Consider the following 19973-nt stretch of genomic DNA (forward strand, 5'->3'; position numbering starts at 1 on the left):
ATACCTTAGAGTCAGTGCTTCAGAGCTGCAAGAGGCCTACAAAGAGAACATTTCACTGTGAGAAGCATTGATGTAAAACAGTATAATGTCAACACAACTGCTTGTGCATTGATGTGTGGCAGCAAGCTGGGGGAATGGTGTTTTATTAGCCTACACAATTAATCAGGGAATCATGTTAGACGGTAAAGGCAGCTGGCACGTTTATGGCCAGGAGCCAGATTTGCATACAAGCAAAGCAGCAGAATGGCCTGGAGGTGTTTACTGCTGTTTAGCATAGTTAGCTTTTTCATTTTTATGTACTTCAATGTGAAGTGTGCTCAGCACCAACTGCTGGCTAGCAGCTCACAGCACAGTCTGAGCGCTTGAGCGTGAATATTAGCAAATGACCCCCAGAAGCCCCTGTGGCCTCAAAGTTTAACAGAAGAGTAATGCAGTTAATAAGGCTAGATGCATCCTGTGAAAATAAATGCTAGGCTGTGTAGTCTGCAAAGAGTGTGGGTGGATCTAGTCGACTGGATGGATAAATACTATGAAGATGGTGTAGAAAGAGAATGGTTGAGAGCAAAATAGAACAGAGAAACAAAAAGCAATGGTCTGTCAGACTGAGAGAGACAGAAATCAGAAATGAATGAGAATGTTGGGTTTAATACATGTTAAAGTAATAATTCACCCTGAAACAAAAATTGTATTATAATTTACTCATCCTCATGTTGTCCTAAACCTGCATTAACTTCTTTCTATTGCAGAACACAAGGTATTTTAAAGAATGCTGGTTGGTTACTAAACAGATAATAATAATAATAATAATAATAATAATAATAATAATAATAATAATAATAATAATAATAATATAATACAGCATCTACGGCATCTTCATAATATTTATCCATCAAGTTGACTAGATCCACCCACACTCTTTGCAGACATTATGTATCTCATAACCTTGTACTTCAGTTACATCTGGTCAAATGGACATTTTCATTATTTTGGGAACAGCAGCTACACTAATTTTCTCTATTTTCTCTATTACCTTCTCTGTTTCTGCCACGGGGTTGGCATCCCGTGGAATTACACAAGCTTCAGTCTGGATCCAGCCCTTACAAAGACCTGAGATGACCTTAGAAGAGATGATGCCAACCCCCCAGAGGACCTCAGACAACATACAAAACTGCCAAATTTTGCTATAATGGACATCAACTTGAGCTAGTCACCACTGATAAGTTATTACTAAATATAATGTAGAATCTTAAATTTTCTGTAAAGCTGCTTTGCAATGATTTGCATCGTGAAAAGCACTATACAAATAAATTTGAATTGAATTGAAATGTATTAATAATAGGCTAAAAATAAATATCTCCTTTGATGTTCCACAGAAGGAACCCAATAATACATAATTTCTATTTCTGCAAAATGAGACCTAATATGGCATAATGTTGATTTCTGCAAAAACAAAACTACAAAAAAAACAATAAATAAATAAAACAATAAAACAATAAACAAATTCATCCTATAAATCAATAAATAAATGCAGGTTACAGTGTAGCACTTATAATACAAATAAATAAAAATATACAAATAATCATTACACTTTATAAAAAAAAATTAATTAAAACATTATAAATACATTATATTTTATATAAGAAAATTTTGTTAAAATGTATGTAATATTTGCATTGTAAAGTTGTTGTTCTCTCTTTCTCCCTCTCTGTTTAAGGAAAAAGTAATTTAATCATTTTAGTTATCATTATGCCTCAAGTGCTGTTGATTGCAGAACCCAGAATATTCTTGAGCTAACTGCATGAGACTGCTGGTGTTTGTATAAAATAAATCTGTGGGATCTGTCACATGCTTAGCCTAATATAAAAGAGAACAAACCAAAACACACTTTCACTGAGGGAGTTCATTTTCCATCAACGCACATGATCCCAGCACAATGAGATAAACCTCAGAAGAGCTCATTTCAGAGCAATTTCTGTCAGGCTCTGATGTTTGAGCTTTAAAAGTTCAAATTTAAATATTATGCTAATATGCAACGGGATTATCGGTTGCAAACGGTGTTTTGACAAGCTTGTCATAGCATGATCTCTTGCCTGTCATGAAAACAGTAGACAGCAGAAATCCTGATACAGAGAGTGGAAGATTGGCTTCCTTGTATATTGAATATGAACGAGAGGTGGCGCTGTTTCACTGAAAACATACAATTAGAATCTCTAAGCATGTTGCGGAAGACAAATTGACAACACAGGGGAAGGTCTCTCAACAAGTTAGCAGAAGCTGGAACCAAAGATCGTTTCGTTGGAGAGAACAGTCCTGTAAATCACTGCTGCTACAGTGCGCTACACGACATTTCGGGGGTTTTCATGGACGTTTTATTTTAGCGCTTCATTTTAATCAAGCTGAAAATGAAAAGCGCTGTGTTGTGGAGGACATACAGAAGATTAAAGGTCAAAAGTGCTGATTATAAAAAATAAATCCCGCTCTATCAGTTGACCAATCAATCTAACATGTGAAGCACGTGATCTTCTGCACTCAACTTCCTCCTTATATCGTGAGCGTAATGTTTGTTTACACCAAACTAGAGCACGTTATGCATTAACTGCCTGCAGCGATGTTAATGTTTCTGGCAGCAGTCAAATGATTTCTCTCTCGTCCTGGATGCAGCAGGTAGGCCACGGCAGACCGAACGTTTTAGGAGAAAATGTATTTAGTCTGTACAAAAAAACGTATCGAATAGGCTAGTTTAGCATTTCAATAGCCTCTTTAGTAATGCAAATATTGGATTATAGCCTATAGGTTGCGGCTAGTGTGCACGCTCGGCCATTGCACTCAGTAGTGTGAGATATATATTATTTGATAGACTCATAATTTTATTGACTACCATTCAGTAGCTCACATTAACTTTTCAGTGCTGTAATTATTTACTGAAACTGTAAGTGTATATAAAAATTATAAATATTAAATGAAAGACTTAAAAACAAAACTTGGATATTTTGGCAATAACTGAAATTAAAATAGTATGAGCCGAAGTACTAAAATACAATTTAAATTCTGATATATATTCTTACACACACACATACTAAGGAATAATTGATGACGGGCTGTTGAATTATTAGAAAGATCAATCAGCCCCGTAGTATATTACGAAGTTAAACATTTTGAAGTACACAGTGTTATTTGTTTTCAATTTTTGTTACCTTCCTTCTCTTTCAGGGTATACAATGAAATCCTTTGCATGGATCTGTTGGACCCTTGGCCTGCTGCTTCTCTGTACTGCTGATGCAGACAGTGGTAGAAAACCTAATTTTGTCTTTATGATGGTGGACGATTTAGGAATTGGAGACCTTGGATGCTACGGAAACACAACACTGAGGTTTGTTCATATAATTGAGCTTATTGCTTTTATTCAGAGTTCTTCCAGGAAATCCGTACAAACTGTCCGTTTATGACTTTTGGATTGTTTTAGTTGTTACTCTGCATGTAAAATAATGTACACTTAAGCCAGCAGTGTCAGAAGATGCTGTGTAAGAACGATTCAAGATCATTAAATTTGACTTGCATTGGATTTTCCTTCTAATGGGTTCATATACAGTATGTTTCAAAGATGAATAAAGTTTGTATGGAAGCTTGTTTCTGCCACGGTATAAAAAATAAAAAGATAATTGCATCCATAAATTTGGAACCCAGGTGAATAGACATCTCTCTCACAGACATAATGAGAATGTGTTGTATTGTGGTTGTTCTGGCCCGCAGGACGCCTAACATTGACAGACTGGCCCTGGAAGGGGTGAAACTGACCCAACACATAGCTGCTGCGCCACTCTGCACTCCCAGCAGGGCAGCCTTCCTCACAGGCAGATACCCGATTCGGTCAGGTCAGTGCTGGAGTTACTGCACATGGAGTTCTGCTGAAATAAACAATATGTGCTGTTTTTAAAGCATTGCTGAGACTTAGTGTTAAAGTGTTAAAAACACTATTCTTTGTATGAGAGATTTGCTGATAATTAAAGGACAGGACAGGTATTATTATTATTATTATTATTATTATTATTATTATTATTATTACAACAGTAATGATAATAATGTAATTATAATACTATTAGTAGTACTAGTAGTACTTCAGTGGATTCATTTTTTTTTTTTCATTTATTCAGCACGTTCATAGAACAAAAAACAGTTTGTCTTTTTAACATTGGTTTAGGTTTCTCACTTCATGTGTACATTTGCTTTTATTTTTATTTTTATTATTATTATTATTATTTTTTGGATGCCATAGGTATGGCAGCACATGGGCGTATGGGAGTTTTTCTCTTTTCTGCATCATCAGGAGGCCTTCCACAAGAAGAAATCACCTTTGCCAAGGCTGTCAAAGGGCAAGGCTATTCTACTGCTGTAATTGGTATGTTACTTACATAACTCTGGTTATATGGTAACAGGGTCTTGTAAAGAATGTCACTGTGGGAAAGGCGTCAGGCGTGGCCGATGATAACACATGTGGTGGTCGACCGACAAGTCACAGGAATGACAAGGGTCATCTGTCATTGCACAATTCTTAACATCTCTTTTTTGTTCTGACTGAGTGAATTCTGTCGAGATCACTATTATCAGAGAATGGGAGTTAGCATTTAACCTTAAAATAATTTGATATCTCATTAGGAATGCAAACAGCTCCATATTGCAAATAGCTTGTAGTTCAAATAATCCAGTGTTGTTGTTTATGATTAATTGGGCTATAATCTCTTAATAGCTTGTATGTATCGAATGAAATAAATTCTATCATTTATTTATAAACTTTAGACTTACTCAGAGCAGTGTAGTATTATACAACCTATAAAGTCTCTTGATTGAGTGTAGTGATGTCCAGGCTGACTTGGCACTTATATCTTTGGAGGGATATGCATTTAAAGGGATACTCCACTCCAAAATGAAAATTTTGTCATTAATTGATTAATTAATTTGTAATGAATTTGTCTCCTCCGTGTCACCGTAGTGCCGTTTTGGAGAGTTCCACTGAACGCAAACAGTGTATGTTGTTCTGTGTCAGCCGCACCACACGGATACGTTGTTTTCGTTCAAATCAAAGCGTAAATAAACGTAGAAAAACTTATCTGTGTGGTGCGGCTGACACAGCTGTTTACGTCAGTAGGGATGGGCGATATCTTATCGTTTGCGATATACCGGTAAAAATTCTCCCCACGATAAGAATTAGTCTTCCCGCGATAATAATTATAAAATCTAGTTGTTCACATATTTCTGTGCGCGACTGTGTGGAGTGATGTGAAGGAAGGCGAACATGAAATTGAGCAGCTCCTTCTACAATCTGGAACAGGTTTGGATAACACTGTACAGTGCGACAAAAATCGGTCTGAGCCTTGAATAAATGTACTACAGTAGCACGTGTGCAATACAGTTTTACATGTGTATGAGTCGTTTACAAACCTGTTGTCCAACAAAGATATTATTCATTGACGTGCTTTTTCTCCATATTAACTTCATAACATAGTCGAGTGTTTGAAATAACTTATTTTTGAGATCAGATGTGCTTTCGTATCAGAATAAGGCAGAAATCATACTATTTTATAGCATAATATACAGTGATAAAGGCTATGTCGATTACCATTGCATTATAAATACAATTTACAAATACCCAAGATTGCTTGAAGAACACAGACCATGTATTTTGTGTAAAGATTTCTCTATCTGCGTTTTATTCCGCTACAGCGATCACTGGATACCTCTGTCCATATTAGTGATTTCCTGGAGCATTACTTCTACTATGCATATGTGGAGTTTCTGCACAAGGGCGCCCTCCGGCTTCCAGTATGAATTAAACAGTCGTGTGTACAGTCGTGGCCAAAAGTTTTGAGAATTACATAAATATTAGTTTTCAAAAAGTTTGCTGCTAAACTGCTTTTAGATCTTTGTTTCAGTTGTTTCTGTGATGTACTGAAATATAATTACAAGCACTTAATACGTTTCAAAGACTTTTATCGACAATTACATGACATTTATGCAAAGAGTCAGTATTTGCGTGTTGGCCCTTCTTTTTCAGGACCTCTGCAATTCGACTGGGCATGCTCTCAATCAACTTGTGGGCCAAATCCTGACTGATAGCAACCCATTCTTTCATAATAACTTCTTGGAGTTTGTCAGAATTAGTGGGTTTTTGTTTCCACACCACGCCTCTTGAGGATTGACCACAAGTTCTCAATGGGATTAAGATCTGGGGAGTTTCCAGGCCATGGACCCAAAATTTCAACATTCTGGTCCCCAACCACTTAGTTATCACTTTTGCTTTATCATGGTGCTCCATCGTGCTGGAAAATGCATTGTTCTTCACCAAACTGTTGTTAGATTGTTGGGAGAAGTTGCTGTTGGAGGGTGTTTTGGTACCATTCTTTATTCATGGCTGTGTTTTTGGGCAGAATTGTGAGTGAGCCCACTCCCTTGGATGAGAAGCAACCCTACACATGAATGGTGTCAGGATGCTTTACTGTTGGCATGACACAGGACTGATGGTAGCGCTCACCTTTTCCTTCTCCGGACAAGCCTTTTTCCAGATGCCCCAAACAATCGGAAAGGGGCTTCATCTGAGAATATGACTTTGCCACAGTCCTCAGCAGTCCATTCACTATACTTTCTGCAGAAGATCAATCTGTCCCTGATGTTTTTTTTGGAGAGAAGTGGCTTCTTTGCTGCCCTTCTTGACACCAGGCCATCTTCCAAAAGTCTTCGCCTCACTGTGCGTGCAGATGCGCTCACACACCTGCCTGCTGCCATTCCTGAGCAAGCTCTGCACCGGTGGCACTCCGATCCCGCAGCTGAATCCTCTTTAGGAGACGATCCTGGCACTTGCTGGACTTTCTTGGACACCCTCAAGCCTTCTTTACAAGAATTGAACCTCTTTCCTTGAAGTTCTTGATGAACCTATAAATTGTTGATTTAGGTGCAATCTTAGTAGCCACAATATCCTTGCCTGTGAAGCCATTTTTATGCAACGCAATGATGGCTGCACGCGTTTCTTTGCAGGTCACCATGGTTAACAATGGAAGAACAATAATTTCAAGCATCACCCTCCTTTTAACCTGTCACGTCTGCCATTCTAACCCAATCAGCCTGGCATAATGATCTCCAGCCTTGTGCTCGTCAACATTCTCACCTGAGTTAACAAGATGATTACTGAAATGATCTCAGCAGGTCCTTTAATGACAGCAATGAAATGCAGTGGAAAGGTTTTTTTGGGATTAAGTTAATTTTCATGCCAAAGAAGGACTATGCAATTCATCTGATCACTCTTCATAACATTCTGGAGTATATGCAAATTGCTATTATAAAAACTTAAACAGCAACTTTTCCAATTTCCAATATTTATGTAATTCTCAAAACTTTTGGCCACGACTGTACTGCTCACAACACCCTATTTTGGTTAAAAATAGGAAATATAATACTTTTCTCTAAAAAAAACAGGATTCCCTAAATTATCGTCATTGATATCGTTATCGCAATAAATATCAGAAATTATCATGATACATTTTAAAGCCCATTTCGCCCATCCCTAGTCAGAGAGCTCTCAGAATGTATAAAAAATATCTTAATTTATGTTCCGAAGATGAACGGAAGTCTTACGGGTTTGGAACGACATGCGGGTGAGTAATTGACAATAACAAATTTTCATTTTGGGGTGAAGTAACCTTTTAAATGGCATCTATGATGTCGATTGATTGCTTAAGCTCTCCTGGGGTTGCAAGCTCATACTATAATTTTGTATCACTGATTCTTGGGACATGGAACAAAAGATGTTAATAAATTTACTTGTCACAGGATTTGAAAATAGCAACATTTCCCCTTTTAAAATAATCCAAGATTAGTAATGGAGTGGTCTTATCTCTCTCTCTCTCTCTCTCACACACACACACACACACAAACCATTTTATTGTATTATTTTATTAATCAAAATGATTACTGAAAACCTCTGTTCTCAGACTATAATTTATACTTCCTATAGACAAAGCTCGTCAAGACTGATAGAAATCTAGAGATGCATATTGTAAATATTTATGAAACATGCTGTTCAAAACATTGGGTTCTTTAAGCTTATTTAATATCTTATTTAACTAAGACTGCATTTACTTGTTCAAAACTACAGTAAAATTGTGAAATATTATTGGAAATTAAATAACTGTTTCCTGTTCGAATATATTTTAAAATGTAATGTATTCCTGTGATGCAAAACAGAATTTTCAGCATCCATTACTTCAGTATTCAGCATCACACAAGAAATCAGAAAAAAATTCTAATATGCGGATTTGCTGCTCAAGTAACATTTCTTGTTATCAACAATATTGAAAACAGTTGTGCCGCTTTATATTTTTGTGGAACCTTGATTCTGCAATGAATAGAATGTTCAAAAGAACAGTATTTTATTTATTTATTTTGTAAAACTGTCACTTTTGATTAGTTCTTTTTAAAAATTTATTTGCTAATTTATATGCTTACAGTTTTGTCAATATTTATAATAAATATTAGATAAACAAGCAGATATGAATGCCATATGTTGACATAATGGCAAGTAAAGCACATTTTGTGGGAAAAGGGAATAAGCAGGAGGTTTCACCAAAACCTCTGAACATGTTTAACTCAATAATCCAAAATAATTCCATGATTGATTGTCTAATTGATTTATTTGTTTGTTTGTTTATTCACTTATGTAGTTTATGTTGTCTTGTGTCTCAAAAATCAGTGATATTGTGTGATATACCACTGGATGAAAAGTTAGCCGCTGTACAGATGAGGAAATAAAAAATTACTGGCTCACCTCAGGGACAAATGTGTATTCGGCTTAAGGGACTAAAAGATGCAAAAAATAAAGAACAAAATACAAGCAAACCTTTCCAAATCAATATACAATAAACATTACAAACTCACCATCCATTAAACAAAATAACTTTTCCATTTAGGGAATTCAAAATTCGATTAATTCAAAAGGGGGCTGAGGGACTGTTTTCAAAATCACAGTTAGATCCGAGAATGGGTTTAGTGGTTTTTAGACGATTTGCATCCTTCATAAAATGACACATCCATATCTCTTGCACACTTAATTCAGCAGTTGATTAGAGTTGCATATAATGAATGGGAACGTGCACTCCTCCACTCAGCTGTGACGTGTGGGTGTCCTCCTGCTGATTTATGCATGCCAACACTGTAGTGTTGTCTGATCTGACCAAAATGCAGCATTTTCAGAGAAAGTGAGTTTCAAAGCCAAAAAAAAAAAAAAAACAGGAAGAATAATTCAAGGTAATTTATGTGTCCTTTAAAATTATGGGGGCCGTAAGCCCTTCACTTCTCTGCCCTCAAACGCAGCACCTCAGCGAATTAGTGTTCATGTTTATCGACTTTTCTCAGTGAAACAGGACCTAATTAGCTTACAGTTTTTAGAAATGAGGAGCCCTGCATGCAAGCTGAAGAACCTATCAGCTGCCAGTTGAGGTAAGGGTGGGCACACAAATGTTCTGTTGCCATCCAAACCCAGGTTTTGCAAAAACCCCAGGAGAATAACAGCCCATGTCCAAACCATTAGGCCCAACAGACTATGGCACATTCTGAAGGAATCTGCGTGTCCCTTCCTCATTCTGAGAGGGAGTGCAGAGAAGCAGATTGTCTAAATAAGCAGAAACTCTAAAACTGACATTTCTCAAAGCCTCCTGTAATACCCAAGGGGCAAGTGAAAGCCCAAAAACTAATGTTTGATATTTGTGAGTCCTGTATCTCAGTCAAACCTAGGAAATTTGTCGTTTGCAGGTAAATGTCTGTGAAAAAATGTGAACCAATTGGTGAGACAAATAAAGCAAGACAGATATAGATTTACAGATGTGGCAGAATATATGGAAGTCCATGCATCGATCTGGAGCACTTTGGGAGCAAAATTTAAGAAGTGCATTCTCTTTTCAGTTACCAATTTGACGGAATTTTGTTTTTTACTTGGATTTTAAAGTGGTCAGTTTTGTGGACTGTTATGATAATGTCTCAGTCTATATTATCTACAAACAATTATTTCTAAGAAAAAAAATTATATTACTAATAATATTAATAATATCACATAAAAAAAAAATAAACTGCTATGTAATAGTTGGTCACCATTTGTCAACATAAGTTTACAATGAAAAATACTTCTAAAGTATTTATTAATCTTAGTCAAAGTTAATTTCACCATTTACTTTTGTATTATTAAAATGAAAGGTGGTATCTGTAACATGGTGGTAACATAATTTAATGGACTTGAACATGAACTAACAATGAACAGTTGTATTTTTATTGACTGTTAACAAAAATGAATAAATACAGTAACAAATGTCTTTCTCATTGTTAGTTATGAACGCATTAACTAATGTTAACAAATGGAACCTTATTGTAAAGTGTTACCAAAAGTACTTTATATCAATAAAATAACAATACGTAAAAAAAATTATTAATTTCTTCACTTGCAAGAGTTAAACCCTCATGCTTTTAGCAGAAAACTGCAGGGAGTCTTTAAAGATTCTGTGTTTATAAAACTTCTGTTTTGACTTGGAAAGTTAAAGGGGTCATATGATGTGATTTCAAGTTTTCCTTTCTCTTTGGAGTGTTACAAGCTCTTAGTGCAGTGTAGAGCAGCAGTTCTCGATTCCAGTCCTCGCACCCCCTGCTCTGCACATTTTGTATGTTTCTCTTATGGCTTCAGATGTTTGTTCTATTTGAATGTAAGTGCCCTCCGAAGTGGACATCACAGGATATTCCGCCATGATCCCAGTTCGAAGCGAAAGTATATGTTCCATTCAAAGTGCATTGAAGTGTGCATTCGCCCAATCACAAAGCACTGGATAGCTGGCCAATCAGAGCAGACCTCGCTTTTCAGACCGATGAGCTTTGTAAAAAAAAATGACGCGTTTCAGAAAGGCGGAGCATAGAAACAATAATGTACATTATGTGGAAGATAATGTGTTTTTTTAACCTTAATCCCCGTAAACACATTTCATTATACCAAATACACAAAATAATGTTCTTTTTGGCAACATCGTATGACCCTTTTAAGTGAACCAGGTGTGGGGTGCCATCCCAAATACCATATGTTTTTAACTGGTAGCACATGCACAGATGAAGTTCACAGTGAAACGCTGAAAACACTGGATCATAAACTACATCAGTGTAAATTAACACAGTGACCCGCTTCGTTCTAAGATGCAGAGTACAGACTTATTTATTTAGCAGCATTTTGTGATTTGATAAGCACACAGAGGTTCAGACTGCACTGAACATTTTCCATGGTGATATTGAACAAATGTTAGGAGGACAAACATTCAGTTCTAATTCCTTTTTAATTTATTTTTATATTTTTCCTTTATTGCATGAATCCTCAAATCTGGCTCGCGAGATCCACTTTCCTGCAGAGTTTAGCTCCAACCCTAATCAAACTCACCTACCTGTGATTTTCTAATGATCCTGAAGTCATTGATTATTTTGTTTAGGTGTGTTTGATTAGGGTTAGAGCTAAACTCTGCAGGAAAGTGGACCTCAAGGTCTATGATTTGGGGATCCCTGCTTTATTGTTATGGTTTGCCAGTCATCACATCAATTGCTGATTTTTATAAACTTTTTTTTTTTAGGGAAATGGCATTTGGGTCTCAACTGTGAAGACAGTGCTGACCACTGCCACCATCCTAACTCTCATGGCTTTGACTACTTCTATGGCACCATTATGACGCACCTTCGGGACTGCCAGCCTGGACATGGCTCTGTTCTATATTTCGTCCATGGTTACATCCCATACAAGGCCATTAGTATTGGTCTAGTTTCCCTGGCGTTACTTCATATTAAAGGGATGATAACTGTGACCAGGAGGGTAGTTTTTAGTTTTCTGGTCCTGGTAGGGGTAGTGGTGAGTGTCTTTGGTGTGTTGGTGTACACATTCCCCAATCTAAATTGTTTTGTCATGCGAGGGCCAGAGATTGTGGAGCAACCATATACATCAGAAAACCTCACACAAAGGATGACCAGTGAAGCCATAGAGTTTCTGGAAAGGTATGTGTCCACATTTTATCGTAATATTAAAGTGTGAAAAGCTTTTTTCAGGGACTCGCTTTGAGCTTAACAAATGCAATGACTGAATTAATACAGTATAAAGGGAAATTGTCAATCCATTTTGAAAGGTCTATATTGAAAATGAAGGTCTTGCTTAAGCCTCTGCATTATTCATTAAATAATCACTCAACTAAATGCTAGAATCACTACAAAACTAAAGTGGGAAAAGATTAAAACACTCAAAATCATACACTTGGAAGTGGTTATAGGGAAAAACTGGGCATCATACACTGACTGAGGATCACACATTAGCGGTATTTTACGCTGTTTTGAAAAACAAAATCTACTCTACAAACTCAAAAATGTCAAAATATCTGCTTGAAATTTATTTGAAATAACTGTGCACATTATATACTTTGATTTTCTGTGAAATCTGTCAACTGTGACTGACCAATATCTGCAGTGTGGTTGCTGACTCTTCCAAGCTGCAAATCACTGCAAATGTCATGTTGTGTATTCCAGCCTTAAGGCTTTCAAGCTTCAAAAAGGACACAAAAGCATAAAAGTGTAATTTATCATAATATAACATCATACAATATCTCAAGAATACATAAAATTTGAAATGAAATCAAAATAAAACACACCACTAATACAATAATATTACCTTTGCTTCCGTAGTCCTTTTTGAAGTTTTGAACCAAATTCATTGTGTGGAAAAGAATGACTAGTACAATTCTTTAAAATTTGTCATTTTACGTTCCATGGAAGAAAGAAAGTCATATGAGATTGAACACATAAGAGCGAACAAATAAAAAATATCAAAAAAAACAAAATCAAGGAAAACAATGACCCATTAGTTTTATTTCACTATTTACAGGGTATCTGCAGAATTAAAAAATAAATAAATTTAAGGCAATTTATGACCCATTTTTAGAGTTGCACAAGTAAAATGAACACCGTATGAGTGGTGTTGGACAATGTCTATGATAACATACAGTATTGAGCCATGAAATTGCATGATTTACAGTTCAGATACAGCTTTTCACAAAAACAAAAATCTTATACAACAGCATTTCATCCTTTAGACCATTTTTATGTAAAGGGATAAATCAAGCATATAAATTATGATGTCAATTTAAAATGTATAAATATTGTCTTAATTGTTTATATTTTTAGAAGGCACTTCTTTCAAATTTACAACTCTGTGTTTGCTGTGTAAAAACATGAGTTGATATTTGCTTAGATCTGACCATAAACAGCAAGAAAGGCTTGTTGGAAATGCAGATTCATTCACTGCAACGAGGTGGCGATTTAGGAGCGCAGAAATATTGCGGTTTCCCTGGTAACGGATGCACACAAAGCAGCTCCGTGCTCATAAACACATCTTTATCAGGAATTATAGATAAAATAAAAATAAAAATGCCAACGACATGTTTCTGAGGATAGTCTGTTCCCTTAAGATATATTCAAATAAAGACATCTGCGCCGTGTTTTGACTATTAAATGACATCATTGTCTTTTGAAGTGTAATCCAGCTGTATCGCGACTCTTGTCTTTCTGTCCCCAACTGTAAGACCTCTTGAAATTATAATTAAGACATTTATTATACCATTTAACGTATTTGATACTACTCACTTTAGGAGATTTTAAGGAACCGCAAGAGATCTGCATTTGAGATACCCCATCAAGCAGAGTGGTGATACATTTTGGTAGCCTGACTGAAAAAATCTAAATAGCCCCGGGATGTCAGGCTAGCGATTTTGCTTGCTCCTATCGTCTGCCTTATAGGAAGGATCAGGAGGCCTACACAGAGCACTGGAGGGGGCAGCACCTGTGGCGTGTTGGTAGGGATCCCAATTTGTTGGTCATCACCGACGTGACGTCGAAAGTGACCGACTGAAAGGGAACGTCTTGGTTACGTCCCTTCACCACAGTTGCTGTACCACTGCTGAGCTGCCGGGTCACCTCAGTGAAAGCATCAATGAATGCTGTGCACCTGCTGCCTCTTATACTCGCAAACTTTGTATTCTCCGAACTTTCTACCACGACTCTGCTATTTTTCGGCTGGTCATTTCTGTATACTTTGACAGATGTCTCGTCCAGTCAGTGGTGAGTTATCCCAAACCAATGGCGCTGCCTCAAACAATACCTACCTCTTCCGGTTTGTCTGATTTGTCGTTGTGTTTTCTGACTTGTTGTTTTGTTTTCGGATTTGTCAATGTGTTTTCTGATTTGTTATAATGTTTTCTGAGTTGTTATTTTGTTTTTTAGATTTGCATTTGCCTTTGTAATTTATTTTGTTTTCATAATTGTAATCTGTTTTGCCCTTCTTTGGCCACCGTATCAAACAGCGACATTACAAGCTTACAAGTTGAAAAAGTGAAAAAGCATAATAGGACCCCTTTAATGTAAAACAAAGCCTTGTGATAAACTCACATAAAAGCAAATCCCTTACAGCCATGCTGTAATCCTTGATCTGATGGCATAACACAACACTGAAATTATGTGCTTTGTTTTGGTCTAATGGCAATGTAAAGATTGAACATTGAAGGTTTTTTTTTTTTTTTTTTTTTTTTTAAACAGGAATTCAGAGAGGCCATTCTTGCTCTTCTTCTCATTCCTCCAAGTCCACACTGGACTATTTGCATCTCCTCTCTTCAGGGGAAGAAGTCAGCACGGCCTCTATGGTGATGCTGTCATGGAGGTAGACTGGAGTGTAGGTACTGAATGACTTTTGACTTGTCACGTTAATAATAAGTCGCTGGGGTGGGGTATATTTTTAGCAATAGCCAAAAAAACATTGTATGGGTCAAAATGATGGATTTTTCTTTTATGCCAAAAATCATTAGGATTTTAAGTAAAGATCATGTTCCATGAATATATTTTTTAAATATATCAAAACTTAATTTTTGATTAGTAATATGCATTGCTAAGAATTAATTTGGACAATTTCAAAGGCGATTTTCTCAGTATTCTCCAGATATTCAAATAGTTGTATCTCTGCTAAATATTGTCCGATATATACATTGTCAGAAACCATACATCAATGGAAAGCTTATTTATTCAGCTTTCAGATGATGTATAAATCTCAATTTCGAAAAATCAACACTTAAGACAATAATATGGTGATAATTAAAAGTGAGTACAATAAATGGCATTTTGGTTTTACAGGAAAGTATTGTTAATAAGCCATTATCTCTTACTGTACTACTTGTTTCTGCTGTATTTTGCCTTTAATTAAGGTATACTTATCGTATTTGCTAAATTTATCTTCTGAGGCAGATGAGCCCAGAAAGAATTCATCATAAACCAATGAGTGTGTCTCTTAAAAGGGCACAATGAATGGTTTCTAAAAATATCTATGAAAAAATCTAATACAGGGACATTGTTTATAGCACTGAAGGCATACTGTCATCACTCTTTTAAAGCGAAGGACAGTTCTCTTAGTCATACTTGAGTGTTCGGGAGAATAAGCAGAAGGAATTAATTGATTTTTCTGTCCGTTGCAAACCGCAAGCTGGTAACCAGATAATTGGATTGAACATTTTAAGTTTTGGAGGTAACAAGATATTTTAAAGAAATTTTTGTCTAGCCGCTATTTATTTGTCTTGCATTATTCAAGCATTAAACTAGCCTATATAGGTAGCTATACAGATACCTAGCCTAATTAACACAAGAGGAGCGCACTCAAAACACCAAGAGGTACAAATACAGCAGACTTACCTCTGTCCATCGACGGTATATCAGCATCACTTCACTGCTCCATCTCCTCCCTTCAGATAATTATATGTAAATGTGAACTCGTGAAACTAAATTTGCATTTCCTAAAGGAAACATAATAATAGTTCACCCAGAAATGAAAAATTCTGTCGTCATTTACTCATCTTCATTTCATTTCAAACCTGCATGACTTTCGGTCTTCTGTAGTACATAAAATTAGATATTATGAGAAATTTAATCAAAAAGGCTTAGTTACAAAATTGTAAAAAAGGAAACATACAGGTTTGGAATGTACATGAGGGTAAATTATGAACTGTCCCTTTAAATATTGAAAAAAATGCCAATTACAGTTAAAGAAGAGAACTAGATCTGTAGACAGTCACAACTAAAGGCAATGTAATCAATGTAATCAAGTGTATTCAGAGTACTCTTTATTTCTCTGTATTTCTGCTTGTTGGACCGTGATAAAATGCTTGTGGTGTTTTCAGTTGTAAGTTATGTAAAGTGTGTGTTTCGTGTAAATGAACTGCAATAGTTTCTACCGTAGTGAGAATTTTGGTAAAAATCAATAGAGTACTGCATTGCACTGGAAGATGTAACTTTTCCAGTAGTTATAGCCAAATGTAGCACCAGGTTGGTTTTAGTATTTTAATATTGATCTAATTGTCAATCTGACTTCTCACAGTCTTGTTGTCATTCTTAGGTCAGATCATGCAGACTTTGGAGCGCTTAAACTTGAAGGAAAACACACTGGTGTACATGACTTCAGATCAGGGGCCTCACCTGGAAGAGATTTCCATCCACGGAGAGATGCATGGGGGTTATAGCGGCATATACAAAGGTATTCTGTCTGAGGATTTGTCCTTAGAAAAGATCTGAGAGCTAGTTTACCAACCCTCATGGACAAAGGATCACATTTCAGCATTATTTTCAGTGTTAAATATGAGGTGATCAGTAATAATATGCAGTTTCGCATCCTTTGCTGTCTCTCGAGCAGCTGGCAAGTCAACTAACTGGGAAGGTGGGATTCGGATCCCGGGGATTCTTTGTTGGCCAGGTGTCTTACCTGCAGGGAAGGTCATTGATGAGCCCACTAGCAACATGGATATTTTCCCCACAGTGCTGAATTTAGCTGGTGTTTCCAAACCCAGCGACAGGTGAGAACCTGTCGCCTAGCAACAAGATCTGCCAGTCAAGATCTAGTTACTGAGACAACAGATGCAGATACAATAGATGCAACTAATCTAGAGGTAGATTGAAATATTGGGATATACAGAAGTCAGTAGATTAGAATTTGTTTTCAGGCACTTTGTAAGATAAACGTATCCCCGGTAGCTCATTAGTTTAGAATAATGATGTTTTGTATTATTGTACTGCTAAATAGACTCAATAACTAGACTAGTAATTGCAGTGCATCACAACTTGTTTCCATTACAGAGTCATTGATGGTCATGATCTCTTGCCTCTGTTGCAAGGGCAAGTGGAGCGTTCTGAACATGAATTTATGTTTCATTACTGCAACGCCCAGCTGAATGCTGTCAGATGGCACCCACCAAACAGTGAGTGCTAATTTTAATACACTCTTGTGATGGGTTGTAACGGACAGCTATTTGGTAACACTTTACAATAAACTTTCTTAGTTAAAGGAATAGTTCCCCCAAAATGAAAATTTTGTCATCATTTACTCACTCTCGTGTCATTCTAAGCCTGTATGAGTTTCTTTTTTTATGTTGAACATAAAATAAGCTATTTTGAAGTATGCTGGTAATCAAACAGTTGATGGTCCCCATTGACTTCCATAGCATTTTGTTCCATGCTCTGGAAGTCAAAAGGGGCCAACAACTGTTTGGTTCTTCAGAATATCTTCTTTCCCATGTGTTTAGCATAAGAAAGAAACTTATGGAGGTTTGGAACAACATAAGGGTTATGAGGTAAGTAAATGATGACAATGTTTTCATATTTGGGTGAACTATTCCTTAGTTAACATTTAACTAACATAGTTAATGTTAATTTCAACATGTACTTATCGAAACTTGTATCTGTTTATATTATTTAATGAGCCTGAGCTTGCATGAAATGAATAGGTGTTTTTGTTAACTAACAAAAATTAACAAAGATTCATAAATACTGTAACAAATGTATTGCTCAATGTTAGTTAATGCTAGTTAAGCCATTAACTAAGGTTAATTAAGGACAGCTATTGTAACATGTTAACAACTGTTTTGACAATTTGAGTTATTTAATTTCAGTAGTATATTAGTTGAGTAGTATATGAAGTCCACATTGCTCAGTGTTGCTCTTCAACATGTTAATTGAAGTCTAGATAATGTATGTATTGTGTACAAATAGATTACAACTAAAAAGATAAAGTTGCTTTATGGATAAAGCGCACATGATAACATTATGTAAACACAAACTTTTTATTTTGGATGCAAGTTAAACAACTTTACAGCACTAAGATACCCCCCCCCCCCACACACACACATATTTGAATGGGTAGATAAGATTAGATAAGATAAGATTTTTCACTGTAAATGATTGAGAAATGTATAGATAAAGGTGATGGCTGATTGTTTACATTTTGAAAGCTAGATTTCCTGTTTTTCCAGGTAACGCAATCTGGAAGGCCTTTTTCTTTACCCCTGACTTCTACCCAGAGAACAGCTCAGCCTGCTTCCAAACTCATATCTGCCTCTGCATCAAGCCATACGTCACATTCCATGACCCTCCGCTGCTTTATGACCTGTCGAAAGACCCGACAGAAAGCACCCCCCTGAGTCCAGACACTGAGCCCCAGTTCTACTCAGTTCTGGAGGTCATAAGGGCAGCAGTAAGCCGTCATGCAGAGAGTCTGAAGCCTGTCCCAGTACAGGTTTCTCCTCTGCAAATAGTATGGAAGCCTTGGCTCCAGCCCTGCTGCTCCTCTCTCAGTCAGCTGTGCACATGTGAACGAGATCATCAGATAGAAAAGCTACGAAATGAGCTTCAAAAAGAATAGTCAGGTACTCAGAATCCAATGGCTTTAATGCACAAGAAGGGCATGTAATACTTAAAAGGATAGTTCATAAAAAAAAGAAAAAAAAAAAAGAAAAATCATGTTGTCACAAACCTGTATGACTTAATTTCTCTCCAGGTACAAAAGAAGGTATTTTGGTTCACTAAAGAAGAAAACTGGTAACCAAACAGTTTTGACTTCATTGACTTCTGTTCTATATCTTCTTTTATGCTAAACAGAAAAAAGAAAGTCATACAGATTTGGATCGAAATCAGGGTGAGTAAAGATGGCAGTTAAAATTTTTGGGTGAACTGTCCCTACAACTGAAATACTAATGTTAAAGTGCGGTCCCATTTAATATTGTTCAGAGAAATTTGTGGACAAAATGCTGTAATTTCCACACAATTGGCAATTTTGCAGGGGCAAGAAAATGGGTTCAATCAGTTTGGCATGTTCGCCACAAAAATTGCTTGATTTAAAATCGACTTCTGCGTGATCTGTGCTTAATACATCGCTAATCTAATGACGGCAGACAATGGTCAGTTTTTGTCTGCAAATGTTACCAAAATTTGGCTGACTTAACTGAATTGTAATGCAATTTCATTGTAAAAAATATAAAGAACCATAATAGCCCATACAGGTTTAAAAGAATGAGAAGTAAAGGAAAGGAAAAACAAAACATTTTCTAGCCAAATCTGACTCAAGATAGCACATCTAAGGTCATTTGCAATAGTGTTGTAAGCACAGCCAGGTTCTCTGTTCTGAGTTCTGTATTCCTCCTAGTCTGCAGATACATCATCCTGAATGAACACTGTACGGTCAGGGATTTTGTGAAGCAGTAATTACTACCTTTATGCTCATAAGCTTTGATCTAGCCTGCAACCGGTAATGACTCAATACCCGTAATGCCTTTTACAGGCTTTGGTGCTCTAAGGTTTTTTTTTTTTTTTTTTTTTTGGTGGTATTTTTGGTATCCAATCTGTTTTGCTTATTTTTGTGACTAATCAGGCTGCACTGAATGGTTTACAATTTTTGCCAGCCATAAGAGGCTCTCCACGCTCTCAACATCATGTTCATTACACTAATCTCATCACATTAAAATGGTCTGTATCAGGAAATAAAAATATGTTTTGCCTAATTTTTTAAGAGCCAGATGTGATATTTATTGGTATAATGCTGTACTTTAAGGCTTGATGTATTTATCACT

General features: G+C 36.4%; 1 protein-coding gene across 1 annotated transcript; it reads left to right on the top strand.

Annotated features, from left to right (window-relative positions):
• The first annotated feature begins 2506 nt into the window (after positions 1–2506).
• Positions 2507–19904, top strand: sts (steroid sulfatase (microsomal), isozyme S). Its single transcript, XM_042716429.1, has 10 exons — positions 2507–2664; positions 3211–3370; positions 3751–3872; positions 4274–4396; positions 11637–12051; positions 14635–14771; positions 16475–16612; positions 16769–16928; positions 17209–17330; positions 18381–19904. The coding sequence occupies exons 2-10, from the start codon at positions 3219–3221 to the stop codon at positions 18767–18769; spliced, it is 1758 nt and encodes a 585-aa protein (XP_042572363.1). The 5' UTR covers positions 2507–2664; positions 3211–3218; the 3' UTR covers positions 18770–19904.
• The last annotated feature ends 69 nt before the right edge of the window (positions 19905–19973 follow it).

This window comes from Cyprinus carpio, chromosome B1 (assembly GCF_018340385.1).
Source record: "Cyprinus carpio isolate SPL01 chromosome B1, ASM1834038v1, whole genome shotgun sequence".
In the NCBI taxonomy this organism is placed as follows: Eukaryota; Metazoa; Chordata; class Actinopteri; order Cypriniformes; family Cyprinidae; genus Cyprinus; species Cyprinus carpio.

What these genes read in the sequence shown, in the direction of transcription:
- sts (XM_042716429.1), top strand. Translation starts at nt 3,219, where the DNA reads ATGAAATCCTTTGCATGGATCTGTTGGACCCTTGGCCTGCTGCTTCTC. An exon ending in CAGATACCCGATTCGGTCAG is followed by an intron (nt 3,873 to 4,273) that starts GTCAGTGCTGGA and finishes TGGATGCCATAG; the next exon opens with GTATGGCAGCACATGGGCGT. An exon ending in GGAGGTAGACTGGAGTGTAG is followed by an intron (nt 14,772 to 16,474) that starts GTACTGAATGAC and finishes TGTCATTCTTAG; the next exon opens with GTCAGATCATGCAGACTTTG.